At 40.7% G+C, this 18,678-nt stretch overlaps 1 protein-coding gene across 7 annotated transcripts in view; it reads right to left on the reverse strand.

Annotated features, from left to right (window-relative positions):
• The window catches only part of LOC132149255 (trinucleotide repeat-containing gene 6C protein-like), a 68,106-nt gene that overhangs the window by 10,259 nt on the left and 39,169 nt on the right, over positions 1-18,678 (reverse strand). For 5 of the 7 annotated variants that reach the window (XM_059558338.1, XM_059558336.1, XM_059558337.1 and 2 more), the window contains exons 4-14: positions 17,360-17,653; positions 3,235-5,616; positions 2,343-2,528; positions 1,844-2,007; positions 1,675-1,752; positions 1,345-1,402; positions 1,120-1,268; positions 870-1,001; positions 587-730; positions 330-449; positions 147-230 (exon numbers count right to left, since the gene is read on the reverse strand). In XM_059558338.1, the coding sequence (XP_059414321.1) occupies positions 147-230; positions 330-449; positions 587-730; positions 870-1,001; positions 1,120-1,268; positions 1,345-1,402; positions 1,675-1,752; positions 1,844-2,007; positions 2,343-2,528; positions 3,235-5,616; positions 17,360-17,653 (3,791 nt within the window). Of the gene's footprint in view, positions 1-146; positions 231-329; positions 450-586; positions 731-869; positions 1,002-1,119; positions 1,269-1,344; positions 1,403-1,674; positions 1,753-1,843; positions 2,008-2,342; positions 2,529-3,234; positions 5,617-8,480; positions 8,646-17,359; positions 17,654-18,678 lie in introns of those variants that run through there. The other 2 variants (XM_059558342.1, XM_059558341.1) reach the window with 2 other exon arrangements.

An 18,678-nucleotide genomic window follows, 5' to 3' on the forward strand; every position in this document is an offset into this window, starting at 1 on the left:
ATGCTTGTGAACACAGATCACCTTTATAGAAGTTCGAGATTAAAAAGTCATATTAGAATTGAAAAACAAACAAAAAAATCAGTATTGAGGGTTGTGAGATTTTAATGGTTTTGGGGTGACACTAGCTGTGGGAAGGAACCACTCACTTGCTGCTCTTGCTGTCGGATGGGGCCAGAAACACTGCGCTGTGCCTGCAACATCTGCTGCTGAATTTGTAAACGCTGGTACGCCTGAAAGATCAAAATGAAAAATTAAGCTGTCTGACAAAAAAAAAAAAAAACATATTCTTTAATTACAGATCAATAAATCGTCGAAAGACTGGCATTTACCAGTTGCAGCTGATAAAGTTGGTTCAACAGGGTCATATGCTGAGGGTTTATTGGTGAGGTTAAAAGTGCAGGGTTGAGACCAATGTTTTTTGCTGCAAACTGTAAAAGCTGTGCTTGAACCTGTCAGGGAACAAAACAGTCAGACTTTATCATGATTTCATCACTCCCACATATACTCAAGTGGTGAAAAACTGTGTGTCCAAACAAAGTCAGTGTCACAATAAGGTGCTAAACTACATGCATCTATGTCTGCATACCTGAGGGCTGAAAAACTGAGGCACTTGAGCACGTAGACTAGGCTGGGACGAGTTGAGATGTGGCACTGACGGCTGGGGGGGAGGCTGCTGCTGCAGGGCCCGGGCTTGTGCTGCTCCGCTACTACCAAACACTCCACTCTGCATCTACACAAACACACAGAACTACTCATTCTAAATCGGTTTAACATCGGCAATAAAGATATTAGTATCTTCACAGCCAGGTGGACGATGATAAACACAATGCTGAAATACAAAATAGATCCATAGATCCTCACAGACCCACCTGTCTGTTGTTCAAGTTTTGCATTGCAACTCCAAGGCTCTGGCCAGAGAGTGCAGCACTACCCAATGGGAGCTTCAGGCTCGGAGAAGGCATAAACGGTGAGGTTTGGGCATCATCTGCTAGCCCAGCATCCTAATGAGCAAATGACAAAATAAATAAATAGGTAAGACAAACAAAATCCAGCACAATGTGAAGTCTTCTAGATGCAATAATTGCACTGTGCTGATTTTGAATTGTGGAAAGCACGTACCTTGTCCAAGAAGGGGGGACGATCTGAGGAGGATTCTTTGGAGATGACTGAAGGCCTGCAGCCCATTGGTTTATTGACTAGGCCGTTGTTATAATCAGAGATTCCCATCCCCCGTTTATCTAGTTCGGTCTTCTTCTCTAACAGGGCACCTACCACACAAATTATATTTGAATACAATATTCTAGCACAGAAGCTCTGATTAAATTTAGCAGATATAACTCCTACTCATGGCCTGATCCAAGTTCATGTTGTTGCTCTTGAGAGCCTCTTCTGCAGGGTCTCTCTGCAAAGGACAACACAAACACACAGTAAACACCATCTAGTAACCATTTGCATTAACACTTATTACAAATATTAATAAATTTGCAACTGGATATAATAATACAAAAAAAAAAAAAAAAAAAAAAAAATATATATATATATATATATATATATATATATATATATAAGGATAATGTACAATTAACCAGCCAGTATCGTTAAAGTAATCCCAGGGACAACAGTCAAATATACAGAGTGAGAAATCCTATTTTGTGAAAGACAAGCAGTACTCACAGGGAAGCCCATGTCAGTCAGCTGCTTGATAAGACGATTCATTATCCAAGTATCATCCTGTTTGTTTGGGACTTTTCCCTTTAAAGAAAAACAGATGAGCTGTATTTGCAGCATGTAATGACACGTACAATCAACTTATGTGATGTTGGTTTTTTTTGTTGTTTTTTACCTTTGGTGGGCCCTTTTTGGGTGGGTTACCCCAGGAGTTGCAGGAGGAGTTGCTCTCTTGAGATGCAGTGCTATTCCACATGTCACCCTCATCCTGCTCCCACTGCCCTGCAGACAGGCCCATGTCCTCTCCACCACCCCAGCCATCTTGCATAGATTTGGGGGCTGGAGGAACAAAAAGACAAATTATTGAATGTGTCCACAGTAGGAGCACAGATTAACATTTGCTACTGCTTAGGTTTACAAACAATAGAAATATCTAATTTGTGTTTACGGAGATACCAAAACATATATAATCCTGTAGTGCATTATTTACAACAACAGGGGGCCATGCTGTTACACATTTCAAAGCTCTTATAACTTCCACTTGACCAACATTAATTTCCAACTCAATTCAACTGGAACTGAATAATTGCATGGGATTTTTTTAAACCACATCAAATCATTTAAAGCAACTTTTTATTCAAATTAATAAATAAATGTACATTCATAAAACTAACCAGGTTTGCAGGGGGCTGATCCAGGAGGTCCACTGCCTCGACCATAGACCTCCGGGCCATTATCACCCCAGCCACCTGAGGGTTTACCCCATGCTGAAGTGCCATTGTCCACACTTGCTGCAGGGGTGGCTGGCTCTCCCCATGAGGGCTCAGGTTTTGAATGGACATTTGTCATCTCGCCCCATCCTGCAAAGAAATATGGCTAAACTCAGGACAAGTGCACCTTTGGTTTTCTCTGTATCATAAACCATATACTAAATTATCTTGAGGCTGGCACTGTGTAGTATATACAGTCTGGTCCAAAAGTTAGATATTTTATTTTTTCCCTCTATAAACTATATTATTAGCATAAAAAAATTTGAATTACGGAAATTAACATGAATTTCACAGTTTATTTATTTTGAGACATTTATTCTAATTTAAACTTTTATTTGTTTAATTATCTTCAAAAACAAATGTAACTTTGTAGGCTCCTATGTCATAAACTGGTATATCATGCTGCAATATTAAATGTCTATTTGGTTCTTGGCACAAGGGAGATCTGAGGATGCCATGCTAAATACAGCTTTGGCAGAGGGAGTGCAAAGCTACACACAAACAGCAGAGGGTGTCAGGTTTGTTCCAAGTATCCTGCTGAGGCCTAGTGATACTCCCCCCAGATGGCGACCCATCTCTAATTACACACTTCCTCCTGGCTCAAATGCCATACTGAACTACACTAGTAGACAGAATGTAAACACTATTCTGTTGACTGATTTATTTGAACATTTCTCTCTTTTTTTCTGCTAGCATGTTCTCTTAGCATGAACAGTCAGTTTTTTCTCCTTCACTTGTATGTCAAAATAATCAAACAAACATAGAGTGATATGTTTTAACCAGGTAAAGGTCTTACCTGGATTCATGAGGGTTGTTCTATTGTGAGATGGCCCTGTTGGATGTGGGCCAGCGTTATCAGGAGAAATGTGATTATTGTTTGAATTTGACCCTCCATGACTGTGAGTCTGCATGGGAGGCTGGTTATGGTGGGGATGAGGATGATGGTTGTTGGGTACATTGTTGGCATTGCCAGGTCCTGGTTTGCCTTGTATCACAGGGTTATTCCTGTCCCAGAGATTGACTGTCTTATTGTAACTGCTTGGGTCACCCCAAGCTGAGGTACCATCATCAATCTCCATTTTACGGCGGATGGAGTGTGGAGAGGGCTCATCCCATCCAGTGGGCTCTCCAATATGGTCAGGTTTAACACCTCCACCATTTCCTCCACCCCATCCGGAGCCACTCTGTTTTACAGAGCTAGGACCTCCCCAAGAACCCATGCTTCCACTGCCACTATTGCTATTGGTGCCCTCCTGAGGCTTGTTATTCCATCCTTGTGATGGCATACTGGGTTGTTGTGCATCTCCCCAGTTTCCTCCTGTGCCTGGGGCAGGCTTGCCCCATCCTCTGGAACCCTCATTCCAGCCAGTACCCTCTCCATCCCAGGTCGAGCTGGAGGGAATATTTTTCTTTTCATCTCCAGGTTCACCCCATTCCCCACCAGACCTGTTTTCTCCACCAGGTCCCTTGTTCCATCCATGAGAATGGTTGGGCCCCTCAGTCCAGCCCTGTGGTTTGGCTTTAGCATGACTGTCTTCCCAGGTAGGAGACTTCTCCTCTGAACCCCAAGTCTGACCACTTTTCTTCAGGTTGCCACTTGAACCTCCAGCTGGGGTACAGCTCCAACTTCCAGGACTACTTGAAGGTTTCTTGTTGCTGGTAGGATCTGCCCAACCAGAGCTAGCCTGGGGTGATGGCATGGCTGTGCCCCATCCAGGCCCAGCTCCAGTACTGGGGCAGGGGCCCTCATTCTTGCCCCCAGAGTCTGGTCTGGATGTAGTGCCAGAGTTGGGGTTGGCACTGCCAGATGTTGGTGTTGGTCCTACATTGGCTGCATTTGAGGATGAGCCCCAGGCTTCAGTTCCAATGTCATTTTTACAGTTGGAGCGTGCAGCTTCTTTGGTCTCCCAAGCAGTGTGCTGACGCACTGGTGTTTGTCCCCAGCCAGTGTTACACAGAACCCGAGGGTCCATATCCTGGGCAGGCAGAATAGGGGAAGCCTCATCTCTTGATGAACAGACCCTCCTACGAGGATGGCATTCCATGCTGTCACTGCTTCCCTCACTGGCTGGGGCTTTGGCCCCACGGACCCAAGAATTGAGATGCTGTTCTTGGGTGGGAGAGCTTGAAGAATCCCATCCTTTGGGCTCATTGTTGGAATGCTTACCCCAGTCTCCAGTTGAGGCAGCTTGTCCCCAGTCAGAAGTGCCTGAGGTCCCTCCTTGTCCCCAGCTGCTCCCTGAGTCCCAACCAGAGTCTTTTGAGCCACTACCAGACTTGGCATCTCCATTACCCCAAGCAGGTTCTTCATCCCCATTGACCTGTGAGGCTCCTCCTGGATTTTGAACAAATGAGCTCATGCATGAAGGCCCAACCCCCCAGTTAGCCAGGCTGTGGCCAGGGCTTCTGGGCTCTTGCTTAGTGTGATTTGGTCCATCAGTGTTAAGGTTCTGAGGTTCGGAGCTGAAAGACACATTCGTGGATGGGGTGGAGTGTGGCTCTGAGGAGTCACTGGGCACAATGCTACCCCACGTGGTGCTGCCATTGCCACTGCCACCATTACCTGCAGAATTTCCATTGGCACCACCTATACTGCCACTGCTGCTAGGGCCCTGACTGGGCAGAGTGCCTGGTGGGCTACAGATATTAGGAGGAGGGTTGCTTTCTCCAGAGCTGCCGCCACCTACGCCATTCCCTTCATGTCCCAGAACTGGCCAGGCAGAGGGGTTAGCATTGGGGTTTAAGTTCAAGTTAAAGTTGGAGGAGCCCCAACCCCTGGTTCCCCCTGATGGGCTGGAGACTTCATTCTTCCCTTCTCCTCCACCGGCAAGAGATGGGCCTGGGCCCCAGCCTCTGCTGGCCCCACCCTGACTAGAGAGTAGACCTCCTGAGTGGCTTGCATTGGCTTTGCTGGGGTGATTGGTGGAGAAATGGCCTTGCTGGCCAGCTCCTGTGGCCATGCTCATGCTGCTGATGTCACTGATACTTTCAGTGTCCAAGGGGCATCCTGCAGGGGCGTGGCTTTCTTTGCATGAAATGGAAGGCCACGCCTCCGTATCGCACTCGTCAATAATCAGTGGATCCCAGCTGCTGCAGCTATTGGTAGAGGCTGTAGTGGCACTGCGACTGGGGGATATATTCTCATACTGGGCAGCCAGGCTACTCTGTGGGGGCAGCTCTACAGGTAGAAAGAGAGAAAGAAAGAGAAATTATTGAAATACCTTGCCTGTAAACTATATTATTATATATTCATTCATTCAGCTAATCATTCAAAACCATTTAGTTTTTATGCTCGTGGTAATAAAATACATATGTAGTTAACCAATCTGCAAGAGATCTTAATTTGATGATAAATAGTTTTGGCATTTAAGAAAATATAAAAAAAACTGGCATGGAATTAAATTTATATAAATATTTACAAATACAAAGTTCTCAAAAAAAAATTACATATCACTTGGAAATTTTTTTATTTCCATATAAATGACCATTTACTGCAGCATCTGGCTAGATCGATCAAAACACTTTGGTTTGCTTCAAGAAAAAAATCTGCATTACATCAGCATGGTAGCTATGGTCATAACTTGTATAATTAAAAATGTATAATATAATAAAAATGCACCAATAACTGCATGTGTAACTGCATCACATACAACCCGAATTCCGGAAAAGTTGGGACGTTTTTTAAATTTTAATAAAATGAAAACTAAAGGAATTTCAAATCACATGAGCCAATATTTTATTCACAATAGAACATAGATAACGTAGCAAATGTTTAAACTGAGAAATTTTACACTTTTATCCACTTAATTAGCTCATTTAAAATTTAATGCCTGCTACAGGTCTCAAAAAAGTTGGCACGGGGGCAACAAATGGCTAAAAAAGCAAGCAGTTTTGAAAAGATTCAGCTGGGAGAACATCTAGTGATTAATTAAGTTAATTGATATCAGGTCTGTAACATGATTAGCTATAAAAGCTTTGTCTTAGAGAAGCAGAGTTTCTCAGAAGTAAAGATGGGCAGAGGCTCTCCAATCTGTGAAAGACTGCATAAAAAAATTGTGGAAAACTTTAAAAACAATGTTCCTCAAAGTCAAATTGCAAAGGCTTTGCAAATCTCATCATCTACAGTGCATAACATCATCAAAAGATTCAGAGAAACTGGAGAAATCTCTGTGCGTAAGGGACAAGGCCGGAGACCTTTATTGGATGCCCGTGGTCTTCAGGCTCTCAGACGACACTGCATCACTCATCGGCATGATTGTGTCAATGACATTACTAAATGGGCCCAGGAATACTTTCAGAAACCACTGTCGGTAAACACAATCCGCCGTGCCATCAGCAGATGCCAACTAAAGCTCTATCATGCAAAAAGGAAGCCATATGTGAACATGGTCCAGAAGCGCCGTTGTGTCCTGTGGGCCAAGGCTCATTTAAAATGGACTATTTCAAAGTGGAATAGTGTTTTATGGTCAGACGAGTACAAATTTGACATTCTTGTTGGAAATCACGGACGCCGTGTCCTCCGGGCTAAAGAGGAGGGAGACCTTCCAGCATGTTATCAGCGTTCAGTTCAAAAGCCAGCATCTCTGATGGTATGGGGGTGCATAAGTGCATACGGTATGGGCAGCTTGCATGTTTTGGAAGGCTCTGTGAATGCTGAAAGGTATATAAAGGTTTTAGAGCAACATATGCTTCCCTCCAAACAACGTCTATTTCAGGGAAGGCCTTGTTTATTTCAGCAGGACAATGCAAAACCACATACTGCAGCTATAACAACAGCATGGCTTCGTCGTAGAAGAGTCCGGGTGCTAACCTGGCCTGCCTGCAGTCCAGATCTTTCACCTATAGAGAACATTTGGCGCATCATTAAACGAAAAATACGTCAAAGACGACCACGAACTCTTCAGCAGCTGGAAATCTATATAAGGCAAGAATGGGACCAAATTCCAACAGCAAAACTCCAGCAACTCATAGCCTCAATGCCCAGATGTCTTCAAACTGTTTTGAAAAGAAAAGGAGATGCTACACCATGGTAAACATGCCCCGTCCCAACTATTTTGAGACCTGTAGCAGAAATTAAAATTGAAATGAGCTCATTTTGTGCATAAAATTGTAAACTTTCTCAGTTTAAACATTTGCTATGTTATCTATGTTCTATTGTGAATAAAATATTGGCTCATGTGATTTGAAAGTCTTTTAGTTTTCATTTTATTAAAATTTAAAAAACGTCCCAACTTTTCCGGAATTCGGGTTGTATAATTGCTAGCCTGGAGTCCTTGTTATTCACTGCTGTTACCGCAAAGTCTTGGTTCTCCCAACCACAACCATCTCCCTCTGCTGGACTAGATTATAACTGCAGACTCTGCCTTCAAAGAAATGTGTTTATTCTAAATATGACAGATTGATAAAAATACTGAAAGCAGTGCTAATGCCTACATATGGATACCAGGATCCTGTTGTGTTAATTAGTTGGCAAATGCTGCCCAGCCTCATGGCACTTGCTCAACAATGTTGTTGTTGTTTTTGTGTGTCTTTACATGCACAGACATGGCTCAGACTGTGTCAGATCTGAGCAAAGTGGCAGTCCTCATGCACACCAGTCTATCTGTCTCCAACCATGCAAAAAAAAACAAAAAAAAAAAACCTTTCAACTAAAGATAAGAAAAAAGGAGGGAATCTATGAAAGAGAGGATGGTGTTTCGAACACAAACACTGTCTTTCTGTACAGTCACTGCGTAGTAAAGGACGCCATTTTATCAAATGTGAACAGAAGCCAAAAAGCTTAGTGTTGCCATCAATATCTTACAGTGTCTCACTGAAGAAAGCTTATCAGATAAGCCTCTGTCCTGCATTAGTCTCTAACAAGCAATGCAATAGCTTTAGGGATTTGCGCTTTGTTTGCTTTGTTTATGTTTGCTACACTTCCAGATCAAACAGCAGCAGTGCAGAAGAGAGCAAAGCAAAGGAAAAAAACCTGTTATCAATGCGTGGAGGATCGTACTATAAGGTTGGTGGGGGTGGGGTCGCAGAGAAGTGGAAAAGTACCTGAAGAGAGATGTCGCCCGACCATCCTGAGAGAAGCACTAGGCTGCGTGCAGAACACTGGCCATCCCTGTTACAATATGTCTGCTGCTCGCAAGGCTTCTAAAGCTCATATTTGAAATGCTGCCAAGGAGCTGTAGCTCAGTACATGTGCGACCGCCCCGTTCATCCCACACAGCTTTGGCAGGATCCGATCTCTGTTCCCTCACCCGGGCTTTATTTATATCTACCTCGATTCCTGATTCGTAGAGGAGCCTCTCTAGTGAGGGAGGGGAAACAGGGTTGCATGGGAGTTGAAGGTTAAAGCCAAGAGCACTCCGTTGCGCCATTAGGAAAGAGGAAAAACAAAACAAAAAGGAGGGATTCCTTTTCTTGTGTGCCACTTTTCTCTTTCATGCTTTCAAACGGTCAAAAAACATTTAGCCGAGACCATTCAGGCTGCAATTAGCACCCCTACTCACAATAGAGTGAGCTGAATAGATGCACAACAGCAAGCCTGCCTCAGAGCATAGGCTGCAGTGCAAGGACGGTGTATACACAGAAACTCACAGAGAAGCACACACACAGCTCCCTGTCATACTGGCTGATTTTAAGCATACAGTTTTCTTGTAATATTAAAAGTACAGTAGGTGTGTGAAGTTGTAGCTCTGCATACCAGATGTAAGTCCCAAGTTTAGAGGAAAACAACACACAGTGGCTGAATGGGAAACAGGATAAACACACCAAATGAGGCTCACAAGGTGGGCAGGTGGCCAAGGGCTAAATATCTGTGTAGAGTATGCCCGCGCTTTAATGATGCAGAGACGACTGGAAGGCATGCATGTTGGGAGGAAAGAAGGGATGGCTCCAGTTGAGAAAGAAAAAAACGAAAACGAGATGAACAATTACAAAAGCAAACTAGCTCTTGGCATCAAGGAAGGCATTGTTTACAAATGATCCCAGCACCTCCCATACACACAATACACCAAAGTCTGAAGAGAACAGACTCTTATTATATTCCAACCGAAAGCCAGCTTTATCCAGCTAAATATGAAATTATGTAATCAAAGCCTCATTATTGATTATTCCCATGCCTGCAAATGACCCTTTTATGAAAACCCCAAACAAATGCTGGCTTTCGTTTTCACTACTTAAACATTTATTAGTTGGATTTGTTTTTGTCTTTCTGTAGTAACTTTTACTAAGAGTCAGAGTGCGAGAGTACAGTACAGGCAGCACAAAGGAGTTTACCATCCCTTCTTGGAGATGAATTAGTCCAGATAAATGTTGGACCAATTTCTGCCTAGGGCTGGACAATATGGCCAAAATTGATATCACAATATATTTCTTAATTTTGGTTGATACAATATAATTCCGATATCAATATAAACACTATTAAAAAAGCCTCGTAAAAACTGCCAAGAATGCCCACAACAGATGACTGTGTATATAAACTTATGAACATATAACACAAAAATGATGTGCACATCCCAAACATCCAAATAGGACGCAGGTGCAAGACAACTATATAATATAATCAAATAAAGAAGTGAAGTCTGCACACTGAAAACTACTGCTCCAGAGGAATTTAATTAAGCTCAAGCAACGTTTCGACCTTCAGGTCTTCATCAGGCACAGTATCAATGTAAAATGAAGTCAACTTTAAATAGACACAGGTGATCACCTTAATTAGGCACATCCAAGCAATCATGTGACAAATACAAGTCATGTGACACATACAAGTCATGTCTATTTTGTGACAAAAACAAATCATGCTACAAAGACATTTTGAATCTCTATAAAAATGGCTTAATATCAAAATCCTCATTCAACCCTAAAGGTGACAATGTATTTAAAGTATAAATCCAGAAACATTCCCTCTGTAATAATTTCTTATCATAATCTCCTCCTCTTAAGGGTTTTGTTACCTTTTCTATACCGATATACTGTAAAACGCTGACGTTATGGCCTGCTTGTCTAAAATGAGACGCTATAGGACTGCGCATATCTCCAGTTCGAATGTTACTGCAATGTTCACTAATACGAGTGCGTAATTGTCTGAATGTTTTACCCACGTATGCAAGACCAAAATGTATAGATCAACTTCTATTTTTCTCACAAGATTTAAAAATAACAATAGGTGACCTTGAGTTAGCATTAAACATTTCAACGCATTTTACTAGATTTTCAGAGATAAATCTCAAGTATCTCGACCCCTGCTTCTTTTCCTTACCATTGCAATCCACCTCACTGTTTAAACTAAAAAAAGTTTCCTGTATGAACGGAAGCATAAACTATATCCAAAAGAACAGCACCATATGCTGCATGTGTTTGTACATGCATTAATGTACAAACAAACAGCAGTGGTACTGTGGGGCGAAGAACAGGGGGCTTTGCTGTCGTTGCTATTTGTCAGTTGTAAAGACGCTTGTTGGGAGAATACGGGGAGGGGCCAACATGCATGAGGGTCTTATGCAACATCCATGAGTCTTGATGTATTACACCACACTACCGCTCATTCACAGCAGGAATAGGCAGCCACCGGGTGACCACCAGCACCGGACAGCAGGGGGGCGACTACAGTACAACAGATGATAGCAAAACTAAAACTAATCAAGACCAGGTCAAAAAAAAAAAAACCACTCACATAAATAGAGGTTATTGTTATAGTTTGATGACAAATCCTATTTTCTGGATCTCAGTGCTGTATGTGTGTGTGTCCTCTGTAAACCAAAGAAATTTAAAATTAGCTGATCTGGCTTAAAGCAAAACTAGTCTGCCTGAATCTTTTTTCAACACTTACTTTGGGAAAGGAGAGAAGCTTCATGCCATTGTGCTTTGGAGAGTCCTCATTAGTATTCCCTGAGCTGGGCTCTCTCAGCCCGGTCAACTTTACTTCCTGGTCACAACTATATTGGCATTGATAGGATGCATGTGAGTGTGTGTGGGTGTGACAGGAAAAGAGAAAGAGCTAAAGTTTTTGTAGCTGGGACCAGTGCCAGAGCTCAGGTCTATTTGGCAGCTTGGGGGAAGAGAACACCGGACACACTGAGGCAAACAGGCCCATAATGAGCTGATAATCCTCCTGCAACAGCAGGCCTGTAAGTTGTAATGCACTCCACAGAGCAGCCAGCCATACTAAGCAATGTAAACCTCAAAACAACATGCAGAAACGCATACACTTGACCTTAAAGGTGAACTGTGTAATTTATGTGTCTCTAGCATCAACAAACGGTACTGGAAAATAACGACTGGAGACTGCTGTATTCAGATATGCTGACTCGCCGTTTGGGGGGGGGTGTTGTCTGTGGGAGTAATAAAAATAAAGATAATTGAATCATAAAATTACTATTGCTTTGCATTATTAAGTGCAGTTACTAATAATATTACACGTTTATTTCTTGGTAATGCACATTTGACAGTAAAGCACTGAGATTAAGTTTGGAAGCATACAATGTATTTATTCTAATCTTATTAAATGTACCATTTTTCTATAGTATTATACTGAACTGACCAAAATCTACAGTGATTATAAAAGGAGTGCTCTTTATATTTATCTGATTCAGTCGCAAATTCACTCTGTTGACTTTTCTTATTTGATAGACAAGATAAGTGCAAAACTCTGACAAAATTGGATTTCTTAATGATTTTATATTTTATAATATCAAAATGAATGATGCATAAGCCAATAAGTGCTCCTCTGCTGCCATTTACTGGTGATAGTGGCAATGTGGTGTAAACAAGTAAACGTGTTATTTTATTAGTATATTTTGGACCTCCCATTAAAAATTATATTTAAACAGGATCATTTATAGAGCTTTAAAGCCCTTTAGTTGCTTGAAATACTTGAAATTCATTGAAAAGTGCTTGAATTTCTCTCTCAAAAGGTTATACAAACCCTGAAATTAATGCCACAACACCACAGTTATAGTTAGCGTAACTACTTCTGGTTTTCTCTGTCAGCGCTGTTTGATCTGTTTATAACAGAGAATTCTATGCAGAATTTGAATGCTTCTCACTAAATCTCATAGCAAACATTCATTCTGTGGTGAATTAAAACACTTCTCACTGGATTTTGCAGCACTATGCAGTGAAAGTGTCGCAAGATCAACATTGGTTCCCAAGTAAACCTGTTCTGAGCTTGGACCAGTTTGCTTGCACTAGGCTCAATTATTGTTCAGAGCTTATAAACAGTCTGCTCTGACCTGTTTATTGATCTGAATTGTCACTGAAATTTCCAACTTTGGTAGATTCTAATTCTCCATTCAAGTAGATAGAACATGCGCTTGCATGGCTTGAAACACCTGTTTGTGCTTATAAATATGGCCACTAAGAAAATTAACTTGACTTTGATTGTAACCAATTAAACTTTTGTTTTGACATTCTAAGATTCAATCTTTACATAGAAGAATGATATAGAATGGCACATAGAAAATAACACCCATCATCATTCAAGTTGTAATCCGATATATACACAGACATATGGACATATCAGGCCACGCAAAAGTAAAAAAAAAGCATTGTCTTCTACAGGTTCTGAAGATAGGAGGCAAAGTGTTTCTGTCCCTTGGGATGTTTTACACTAGATATCCATGTAATGACTGTAGGAAAGATGGAGGGAGCAAAAGAGACAAGCTAAATGAATACAGCCTCTATGCCGTTGCTGGCTTAAAGCAGAGCTGTGGGCCATTCGGCTGCATTCCAGTGGCTTCCTGTAAAAACACACTGACACAGAAAGCTGGGAGCTCTTATTACTTGTTGGGCTCACAATGTGCATTAAGTAACATCCAGTGGAACCACAGCTCAGAGCACGTGCCAGCTCAAAACATACCCAAAAGCAAACTCAACCAGGAGAGAAAGAGAGATACACACACGCACAGAGAGAGAGAGACAGAGAGAGACAGAGAGAGAGAGAGAGAGAGAGAGAGAGAGAGAGAGAGAGAGAGAAGGAAGCATGAAAATAAATGCTTTATAAAGTTTATGTAGATTTTTAAAAACATGCATTTTGGGACTGCCATACATGCAATGCTGTCTAAACATAAATAAGCCATCATGAATAATAATGCTTGCTAAGCTACGCTATGATTATTGCTCACTAACCCTTGTGGGTGAGAATCACAAGGATTTTAAAGACTCCTTTCAAGTTAAAATTATGCTCAACATTTCCACTTCAGTTACGGCTCCATTATTAGCTATCAGTTTTTCGAAGAAAAATTATTTGAGAAAAAGAAATGCAACTGCCAAATAATGAAGAAATGACATCAATCAAAAAACTTTAAAACTTAAAATATGAATAAAACCATTGCAAATTGTGTATATATACAGACTTTTTAATTACTTTAGTCTTTTAAGGGGTTTTGTATTAAATAAGAATATTAAACAAAGAGAAAAAGTAGTAAATGTATAAAATTATTTTCATAAAATAAACGTTCACATTGCTATGTAAAACTATCAGAATGTAACTATACTGATTTAAGTCTCAAAGTGTTTGATTTAATCAAAAGAACGGACTCAAAAGGAATTGGACTATATTAGTCAAGGAACTGTTTTGATTCGCTAAAATAAATAAGTTAATGGGAGTCAATCATTCAGGAACTGGAATACACTAGTTGCACTATATTATTTTTATTCACTTAAAAAGAGCCCACAAGACTCCTTCGTTCGGAATCAAACTGTAAGATTGTATGATTTTGTGTCTATGAATTTAACGAACAGAATTCATCCATGTCTTCTGTTGCCACCTTTTTCCAGTTCTGTCTCTGGATCTAAAAAAATTTTTTTTTCCAATTTGAACAAGAACGTTTGAAAGTGAGAAGAGGAAACCAACGAGAGGCTCAAGAGGGTGAAAAACACGGCAGGTAAATTCCACTGGTTTCATCAACAGAGACGGGAGAAACCAAAAAGGTTTGTTATATTTAATGTATCTAAAAAAACTATTGCCTGATGATCAAGCATGTGTACTTCATTCCTTTTTCTGTAACAAACCCCTTTATGTTAAACGTCGAATTGTTTAAATTCATGAGAGATTAAATTCAAGTCTTTTTTTCTTGGACCATCATTTTCAGTCGAATTGCAGAGGTCCTGAAAAAGAAGGGCCAACACTGCAAATACTGACTCTTTGCATAAATGTCATGTAATTGTCGATAAAAGCCTTTGAAACGTATGAAGTGCTTGTAATTATATTTCAGTACATCACTGAAACAACTGAAACAAAGATCTAAAAGCAGTTTAGCAGCAAACTTTTTGAAAACTAATATTTATGTAATTCTCAAAACTTTTGGCCACGACTGTACAATGAGATTGAGTTCATAATAAGTAGCACCTGTTGTGATTATTGGACTTCTCTTTTTTTATTATTCTTCTGGGAAGTGCTATTGAATGATTCACTGAAGAAGGCTTGTTGCCAAAACATCTGATTGCTCTGATGTAGTGTTGTCACGGTACCAAAATTTAAGTATTCGGTACCAATACCAGTGAAAATCCACAGTTCTCTGTACCAATTTTGGTACCAAAGCAAAACACAAAAACATGCTAGTAAAATTTTTTGACTATACATTAATTTAATCCAAACTGTGTTCATATTTAATTTGAAAGGGCTTTTGAATTTTAAAGCCAAGAATAACGGCTAAGTTAGCTAAAGAAATTAAATAAAATAGCCCAGAAATGACATTAAAATTAAAATATTTAATAGTACTCATAACAGAAGCGGTGTTTCCATCAGCCTTGCAGTCTATTTGTTGCAGCATATATATGCAGATTAATTCTCTGCCAGCAGGAGGAGCTTGTAGAGCGCGCGAGAGAGGTTTCTCCGGTAACTACTGTAATAGAATAAGAGCTGAACCAGCACTCACAATCGCTGCTCAGGTATTACAGGCAAGATGAAATGAAAACGACATTCATCATTTTCTGAAGACATTCGGTTTTCTATAGGAATACAGTGATACACCCGCACCGGGTTTTGACTGTGACACGTGCAGTGCTCATGTTTATTCAAGTCAAAGCCTTTTGTTTGTGGCGGTAAGTTTTGATATTTCCCAATGTATGGGGAAACCTACCTAATTGAACTCTTTCATTTGATCTAGGCATCTGTCTTTAAAGTGTTTTGTTAGTTTAGTGTGTTTCCTCCTTTTGATGTCATCATGTCTCAATGCTTTTATGAAGAGAGCATCTGCGCAACTCTCAGATGCATCAAGAACCGAGTTGACCGGGTACTCGGTACCACCGGTACTAAAACTGGTACCGTAACATTTTTTTTTTTTTTTTTTTTACTGAAGTACTGGGTCTTTTGGCAACACTACTCTTACATAAAATAAAAAGAAACTATAATTTACTAAGAAGATCCAGCAAGTGTGGATCGTTAATCTGAAAGTGCCTATGATTCCTAAAAATATGATCCAGGAAGACAGTAGAAATTGACAGGCCTTTGGTCTCGCTACTAACTAGGACTCCAGAGATGAGAAGAACACATGATTTCTTCAGACCACAAATAAGAGCCTATCAATACTCTGGGAGGAGATAAGAACAGTCCAGGATTCAGCCCATTTATGTGCCATGCCAATCAAACGAGACTTCTGAATCACGCCCATTTACTGTAAGCTGTGAATCACCCCTGCCCACAGAGCTGATCGTCTGCCATCTCTCCCTTTTCCTTTCAAACTCATTCTTTTGCTTTGCCACTGCAATTGAGAAGCCACAGAGAGACAGCAGAAGACTGCCAAGTCCACGTCCAAACTACAACACTCTTGGCACACCCACATATGCCTCCAAACACAGGAAGTTGCAAAACACAACTCAGCAAGACCGTTTCTCTCCATCTAGCTTTCTTGGGCTGCAAAAAATGAGAATAAGAAAAAACAGCATCCATAACTACCTACTGCACGAGCACACATGAATAAGCTCAAACAACACTATATTACAAAACGACCCTGATTAAATGTCAACAGACGATTTCAACAAGACCTTGTTTGTGTGAAGAACAAATTAAGCCATTTTCTACCTATTGAAGCACATCTATTGTGCCATACTCATAAGGGGATGTTCACGCAAAAGTAATTTTTCATTCCACTGCTACTTTTCCATTGTTTTTCTATGCAAACATACGTGAGATCAATGTGTCTGACGTGCTCTGCGTCTTGACATGCAGTTCAGCCGAAATAAGTTCAACTTTACACAAAAATGCCTCTCATATGTGTTCTGTATGAAAGGCCCCTCACAACACAGCTTGACGCAGGACAGTGGAATGGAGGAAGAAATGGTTCTTTAGTTTTTTATTTTTTGTTTTTTTTTATAATTAAAATTCCCAATACGATTCAAATTCCAATTCACAATTTCAATAACAGTCTGATTTGGTTTGGGTACATGAAGAGAAATTATAAAAAAAAAAAAATCATACTTAATCTTACTATTCATTTTTATATTCATATAAATAGCATTTAGTCTATTCAAAATAGTAAGCAAAAAGCAATAGAGGAAGTAATATAAAAGGTAGCATGCAAATGCAAACGCAAGGGCATTAATCTTTTATAAAATAAAATGCCAAGGAAAATAAACATTTGTGATGTCAGCATGAACCAGAAATTGCGACCAACTTTTTTTCTACCCTATTTTGACATACATCGGATTGAAACAGCTTCTTGAACAAGGAAAAAACAGTAGGTTGTTGACCCCAGTGAATAAAAGATGGACACAAGAAAGAAGCTTTACATTATCGTATCACACTTAATGCTGCATGAGTAGGGGCTGATAGCCTGTACAAACCAGCATCCAAACACAATCAGCTCTTCTACTAAATAACATAATGACAAAACAGACCACATGATCACCAACCATGGGCGTTAAGTGTTTTCTGTACTGCACTCTGATTTAGGTGGCTGCCCTGTGTACATCATGGAGGAGAGGCTGACCTGGGTGGGTCTGGCAGGAGAAGAGCTGAGACGTAGGGTTGGCGGACACTGGCTGAACTAGAGCCGTACTTCCGGCGGGCAGAGGATGGCCCCGCTTCAGTAGCTGCTTGTGTTCGTGTTGACGGAAACGAGGGGGCACCTCTCGGGGCGGGTAGCGAGGGGCTGGCGGCTGCTGCTGCTGTTGGTTACTGGAGGGTGCGTGCTTGCCATTTCCATCAGTGCTGCTGCTGGCTGAGGGCACGGACGGGTTGGTGGGGGGAGGAGGGGTGGGGCTGGGCTTGGCAGAGTCTGGCACTGTGGACACAGAGATGAAAGAATGAGAGAAAGAGAGAGAAGGGGGAGAGGGAAGGATAAAGTTAATTTTAGCACATGCCATAATGAAAGCAAACAGGAAGTGCCTTTAGAGGGACAGCTATGAGAGGATTTGGGAAGGATGAGCGGAATGCGAGACCATCGTGGATGTCGGTACGCCCGTGTCTACCCATCACAGCCAGTCTAGACACAGAGGGGCTCTCGGGGAGGGAGATGAAAGGAAATTAAAGTGTCGTTTATATCTTTATGTAGCCGTGTTGTGGAGGAGGTAGAAACGGTTACACAATTAGCCATCAGAGAGCCTGATCCAGTCAGATCTCCACCTGAGGCAGAGGCAAAGATGAAGTAGAGGGAGCGCAAACATATGCGTGAATGAGTACTGGACTTACTCTGCTGGGGGATAAACCACCGTCTGGTGGTGTAGCAGAAACTTGGAGAAAAAAAAACTTTTAATCTACTAATTGTGTTTCTAGGCTTTTATTGATTTTAGTAGCTTCAGAATTTTTAGATCGAGTGACAGTGTGAGAAATGGCAAAATGCATACAAAGGATAGGTGTGATGCATTTAAATTACTCACAGGAGCCCCTCATTGAACAGACCACAAAATTTATAAAAAAAACAAAAACAAAAAAAACACACATCTCAGCAAATGGTAAATACATAGTTTGTAGATACAAAGGTACAAGACTGTAGTTAATGACAGCTTTACGAATGACAAATCAAATGATGGTACATACAGCTACTGATATATAGTCATTAATTATATATTAATAACACATAAAATTACAAAAGCATTCATGTACATTCAAAAAACAACTTTTTACTAAAAAGTACTTTTTACTTTTGCTGTTTATCATACTAAACTGAAAAATACACTGAATTTGATGATTGAAATTATTTTTGCAGCTTGTTTCCTTAAAACATCAAGATTTCATAATTGTATCATATTCAACCAATATAAATGATTTAGATGAAGTAGCATCGTAGGAACTGGGAACAGGATTTCC

The sequence above is a fragment of the Carassius carassius genome, chromosome 9, assembly GCF_963082965.1.
Source record: "Carassius carassius chromosome 9, fCarCar2.1, whole genome shotgun sequence".
Classification (NCBI taxonomy): Eukaryota; Metazoa; Chordata; class Actinopteri; order Cypriniformes; family Cyprinidae; genus Carassius; species Carassius carassius.